Source organism: Wyeomyia smithii, chromosome 1, assembly GCF_029784165.1.
Source record: "Wyeomyia smithii strain HCP4-BCI-WySm-NY-G18 chromosome 1, ASM2978416v1, whole genome shotgun sequence".
Classification (NCBI taxonomy): domain Eukaryota; kingdom Metazoa; phylum Arthropoda; class Insecta; order Diptera; family Culicidae; genus Wyeomyia; species Wyeomyia smithii.
The window spans coordinates 27,622,078-27,627,892 of NC_073694.1; the positions used below are offsets into that span (position 1 = coordinate 27,622,078).

The 5,815-nt window shown below is 39.1% G+C and overlaps 1 protein-coding gene across 3 annotated transcripts; it reads left to right on the plus strand.

Annotated features, from left to right (window-relative positions):
- Nucleotides 1-2,541: 2,541 nt before the first annotated feature.
- LOC129719402 (zinc finger protein 62 homolog) lies at nucleotides 2,542-5,719 on the plus strand. Of its 3 annotated transcripts, XM_055670749.1 has the most exons (4): nucleotides 2,542-2,631; nucleotides 2,694-2,933; nucleotides 3,169-4,401; nucleotides 4,501-5,719. In XM_055670749.1, exons 2-4 carry the CDS (start codon nucleotides 2,707-2,709, stop codon nucleotides 5,408-5,410), a joined length of 2,370 nt encoding a protein of 789 aa, XP_055526724.1. In that variant the 5' UTR covers nucleotides 2,542-2,631; nucleotides 2,694-2,706; the 3' UTR covers nucleotides 5,411-5,719. The 3 variants fall into 3 exon arrangements, with proteins under 3 accessions (XP_055526724.1, XP_055526723.1, XP_055526725.1); XM_055670748.1 differs by having other exon boundaries at nucleotides 2,582-2,933; XM_055670750.1 differs by having other exon boundaries at nucleotides 2,582-2,933; nucleotides 4,505-5,024.
- Nucleotides 5,720-5,815: the final 96 nt, after the last annotated feature.

Here is a 5,815-nt window from a genome sequence, read left to right on the forward strand (position 1 = left end):
TACAAATTTAGCGAATTAGCGATTAGCGTTTCGAAGGTCAAAACTCTAGCGACACTAACAGTTCGCTAATCAGCTCAAAAATAAGCGAAACCGCTAAACTGCCAACTGAAATTTAGCGTCGTTAATTAGCGAATTAGCGGAATGGTGCCCATCACTGAGTAGTACACACAAGAAATAAATTGAAAAAAAGGAATACCTGCTGAATAATTCGAAATATAATTTTATGCTAGATTTTATGTTATTTTTCGACGTAGAACGTCTAACCGCACTATATCGAGATACATTCTGCGGAAACTAAAACCAAGGTGTAACGTTGAAATGAAAGATTTCAAACGGTGATACTGATGCAACCACATGATGGATTACAATAATCAATATGTCGTTGGATTGATAAAATGATGGACAATTTTGTGATTCCTCAGTTATCATTATCATTTCATTGTTAAACAATGAAAATTTCAAGGTCGAATTTTCACGAACAATGTACCAATCACACACGCCTGGCACTGCTGTATAGCAGTGGCAAAAAAATTGACAAAATCTCCCCGTCCCAATAGGTCAAATAATCTTCGCTTCCATGAGCCTAGACTGATTTCATGTCTTGAGGGTGAAGCTTTTTCGGAAAGTTCGTAATCACCTTCACTATCACTATCAGACAGTTTTACCGCAGACAGACGTCCAAGCTGAGTTCCAAACTTGTGTGAAGTTTTTTGTAGTAGCAACCCGTAACCAGATAGCGCTACCAGTACCGCCAGCCTCGTACACCAGCGAAAAAAAATGTATTGTAGCGATAAGGTCACCAGGCGGCGCTAGTGTACAAGTGATTTATAACGCAATTTATTTTGAAAATTTACACGGAAATTTTGATCAATGTTGTTCTTGCTTGGACGTCTGTCTGTGGTTTTACGTTCTGCTGTTAGAATGTTATTAAAACTGATGTCTTAAAGGGAAACATGCTGGCACAGGCAACAATACTGCACCGAGCAATGCATGAATAGAGCGCTGGTTACTCGTCGTCTATCAGTGCAGTAGAACTCGATATTCATTTGTGTGCAGCCAAGCCAAGTGAAGACCGCTGTCGACGCACAGTGCGGCGTGTTGGGTTAACAAGTAGGTATCGCTTTGCGAACTGGAACACGAGCGAATTGCCGTTTGATTTGTTTGTTTGAATTGTCTTTCTGTTTCGTATAGTAGCAAATATCAGAATTCAATATGATCATCCGGGTGCCGCAAAATACGCTGCGCCACCAGGTACAACAAAATTCTGTACGTGTCGGTAGTGGCAGGTAGCAGCGTATAGAAATTAGGTTCATTGTACAGATAAAATGCGTTGTTTATTTTTGAACTCTACACTGTGTTTTTATCGTTCAATACCATATTAACTTCCAATTAGATCTTATTGAATCACGAGCGGTTAAGGGAGCCCTGGTGAGCGGTGAACGAACTCATATATATTTTATGGGCGAGGAAAGGCAAAGAAGCCCCTGGAAATAAAAACGTTTCAACTTATAACAAAGAATTTTCCACTAAATAATTTGGTCAATATTTTTTTTTTTTTTGTAAAAAATACAAAAGTTATCTATGCGATAGCCAAGATTGCTAGTGAAAATCGAGGGGTAAGACAGTGAGTAAATTAGAGATTTTTCGAGTTTTTCTGAGAAACCCTGAAGAGTACAGAGCAAATCTGAGTAACTCCCGAGTCTCCATCCATCCCTAAACTTTTTTCACATCGCAAATCTACACATGGATGTTGCTCGGTCCCACCCATATATACTTCTTGCTCTCAAGGTAATCAAAGAAGTGAATCATCTGAGGATTTCGAATGAGGATATTGAATAAATCAAAGTAACTCCCAAGCATAAGAGTAACTCAGATAGAAGTGAGTAAATTTGATTTTTTTTTAGAAAACTCAGGAAGAAATCTTCCAAAAAAATTGGTACAAAATGAACTACTCGAAAGTACCAACCTCTAAAAAACCTCTGTTTGAGTAGTTTATGGAGGTTGTGTACCTGCGCAGCCCTGCATTTGTCGCGTTCCCACTCTAAAAATGCAGCATTGATTTTGTAAACAACTTTTTGACAGTTTCTTAAGGGGTTTTGTTATGGGCTCGAGTAGAGCCGCGATGAAGAAAATTCATTCCGTTCATTTTCGTCGAGCAGTTCATACTGGTGTTGGTACCGGGTGATGTGGTAAAAAGAGTACCAAAAAAAATCGCCAGTGTTACGTATGTCTAAAGCCTGTAGTACACTCTTTGTCTAATGGTCAAATATTTGACCTTCTGACATAATGGTCAAATTTATTTGACATCATGGTTGTTGTTTGCCCGTGTTTGCCCCATGTTAAAATTGGAGAGTGACAAATAATTATCTTAAACCAAATTTTTATCTGTCAAAAAGTGGCAAATATTTGACGCTCGGTCAAAGAGTGTACTACAAGCTTAAGTATGTGGCGGCACCTAAAAGATACTCGGGTATACCTAATTTGTAATAATCGAGGCTCACAGTTGATTTCATGAAATAATTAGTTTTTACATCAAGTTGCACAATAAGCTTTTAGTGTGCATGAGCCTGCCTGACATGCGCGATTGTTTTCTTGTCCGAGTATAAACGTATTGTTGACATACTTTTACAGGTGAAAATGGTAAAAATAAAATAATCACGTTAAAACTAGTTGTTTTGTTTCGAGTGCATCAGATTTGTAAATGCAATGGATGAATTCATCCCGATAAAGGTAGAAGAGCTCACAATATTCGACACTGTGACTACGGAAGAGGAAATTCCAGTCGTTAGCAGCGATCAGTGGACCGGTGAAACGACTGTAACGAACGTCCTGAGGGAAAATTCAGCTGATGTGAAACGAGAACCTGCCACGGATAGTTCTGATGAAGCTAAAACTATAATAACTTGTAACGAAATTGCAGTCTCTAGTACCAGGTAAGATTGTGCTCCTCTTTCTTGCATTAGAACGGATTCATAACAACTTTCAAAGCCTGTTATTTCAATTGATTCTTTCGCTGAGCTCGATAACCATCGTTCCGAGGTTTCAGTAATTCAAGTTAGTTGAACAGTAGAAGAAGGAACAGGGTTAACAAAGCTCGGTCTTTATCGTGATATTTTGTAATATTCGTGACACTGATTGTAAACCAGTTTATTTTGTCTTTTGTTGCAGTAACGCGGACGGTTCGGAGCCAAACCATACTGGTAACCTGAGCCTAAGCAATGGTTCGAAAAAATACGACTGTGACATATGCGGCAAACAGTTTAAACAGAAGCGATCACTTCGCATCCATCTGGAGGTTCATCAGAGCAGTACGGTGAGCTCTGAGATTGGAAACCACAGCACAAAAAGGCACGAGTGTAAGATTTGCGGAAAAGGATTCTCCCACATTTCCAAACTCAAACGGCATTCAACTTGTCATACTGAAGAAAAACCTTTTAGTTGTGATATTTGCGGTTTACCATATAAAACAGTTGATAGTTTGAGAAATCATAAGATACAACACACCTCACAGCGGCCGCATAAATGCGAAATTTGCGGAAACAGATTTTGGACTTATCAAAAGCTCATGCGGCATTCAACTTGTCATACAGCAGAAAGACCTTTTAGCTGTGATATTTGCGGTTTAACGTATAAGTCAGTTATTTGTTTGAGAAATCATAGGATAACCCACGCCTCAGAGCGGCCACATAAATGCGAAATTTGTGAGAAAGGATTTTGGACTTCTCAAAAGCTAACGACACATATGACTTGTCATACTGAAGAAAAACCTTTTAGTTGTGATGTTTGCGGTTCATCATTTAAGGCAGCTAAAAGTTTAAAAGAACATAAGATAAAGCACACCTCGGAGAGGCCACATAAGTGCGAAATTTGCGACAAAAACTTTCTATTACGCTCAATGTTAACAAGGCACATGCTTTGCCACAAGAAAGAACGGCCTTTCAAATGCAATTTTTGCGGTTTATCATATAAATCAGGTTGTTATCTTAAAAAACATAAGGCAAGGCACAAATCGGTGCACGCCTATAAATGTTCGATTTGTGAGAAAAGATTCGCTTATCCTCGGTTGCTCGTAATACACATGTCACGTCATAAACAATTGTTGGAATGCGATATCTGCAAAGCAGGTTTTAAAACAAATTATCGTCTGAAAATTCACAAGCAGAAGCAACATTCAGAGCGTCCGTACGAGTGCCCGCTCTGCGATGAACGGTTTGCACACGAGTCAAGTATGTTGGAACATAAAGCTAGTCACTCGAAAGAACGGTACACCAGTGAAACGACGGCAACGGACGTCCCGAGGGGAAGTTCATCTGATGTGAAACAAGAACCTGTAAAGGATAGTTCTGTTGATAAAGTTGGAACTGCAACAGCTTGTGATGAAATTACAGCCTCTAGTTTCAGGTATGTTTGCGGTTTTTCTTAATTTCAGCAATAATTCTTTTGCTGAAGTCAGTAATCAACGTTTTTTGACAAACGTGTTTATTTTTTCTTCTGTTCCAGAAAGGCGGACGGTTTGGAGCCGAATCAAACTGATAACAACCAAAGCAGTGGTTCAGAGAGATACATCTGTGACATATGTGGCAAACAATTCAAAATAAAGAGGTCACTTCGCTTCCATCTGCGTGCTCATCGCAGCACTACTTTAAATTATAACACTTATAACCACATCATGAAGCGGCACGAGTGTAAAATTTGTGGAAAGAGATTTGCCCATCCTTGTAGGCTCATACGGCATATGACTTGTCATACTGAAGAAAGACCTTTTAGTTGTGATATATGCGGTTTATCATATAGGTCACTTGAGAGCTTGAGATATCATAAGATAAAGCATACCTCGGAGCGGCCGCATAAGTGCGAAATTTGCGGCGAAAGCTTTCTATTTCGCTACATTTTAACAAGACACATGCTTTGCCACACGGATGAACGGCCTTTCAAATGCACTGTTTGCGGTTCATTATTTAAGTCTGATTGTTATCTCAGAGAACATAAGGCGAAGCACAACTCGGGGATCCGGTATAAATGCGGAGTGTGTGGCAAAAACTATATTTCACGTAAAATACTAAAGAGGCACATGTTTCGTTCTCATGAAGAAACGCACAACAGAGAGCACGCCCATGGAGAAATGCTCGTAAAATCGTTGAAATGCGACATCTGCAATGTAAGTTTTAAAACAAATAATATGCTGAATATCCACAAGCAGAGCCAACATTCGGAGCGTCCGTACGAGTGTCCGATCTGCGATAAACGGTTTGCACACAAGCGCAATCTTTCCGAACATGAGGCTAGACACTCGGAAGAACGACCTTACAGATGCGATATTTGCGAATCAACATTCAAGACGAACAAAGCGTTGGCAGAGCACAAAAAAACGAAAACACACCTCAAACAAAAAAAGGAAAAGTCCGACTGACAAGAAGTATTCGGAAAATTTTGATGAAATAATAAAATACTCCGATATTTTATCTTAGTTAGATGCTCCGTCACTATTTTCATTTTATAGAAGCAACCGAATAAACTTTCAATCGCCCACTTTCACTGTTACGATAATTTGCTCGACTCGACAGTGACTTCAATCTTGTGTAGTTTCTCGACAAGTCTTATATAGAAAAGGCCTAAATTCACGTGACTACCATTCAAAAACAATCCTCAATATGGTAATAATTTTAACAATAAATCAAGATAGAGATGGATAAAGAAGCATCCAATTTACCTGTTCATCAGAAAGCCCGCGTTTCTTTCATCCATCCATTCATTCGAATTACTCACACCCGAAGTTAAACAGTAAACTTTTAGCGTGCATGTCTTGACATGTTAT

Bases quoted from the DNA above. Each gene is read 5' to 3' on its own strand.
- LOC129719402 (XM_055670749.1), top strand. From the start codon at position 2,707: ATGGATGAATTCATCCCGATAAAGGTAGAAGAGCTCACAATATTCGAC. The intron at 2,934-3,168 runs GTAAGATTGTGC...CTTTTGTTGCAG, and splicing joins ATTGCAGTCTCTAGTACCAG to TAACGCGGACGGTTCGGAGC. The intron at 4,402-4,500 runs GTATGTTTGCGG...CTTCTGTTCCAG, and splicing joins ATTACAGCCTCTAGTTTCAG to AAAGGCGGACGGTTTGGAGC.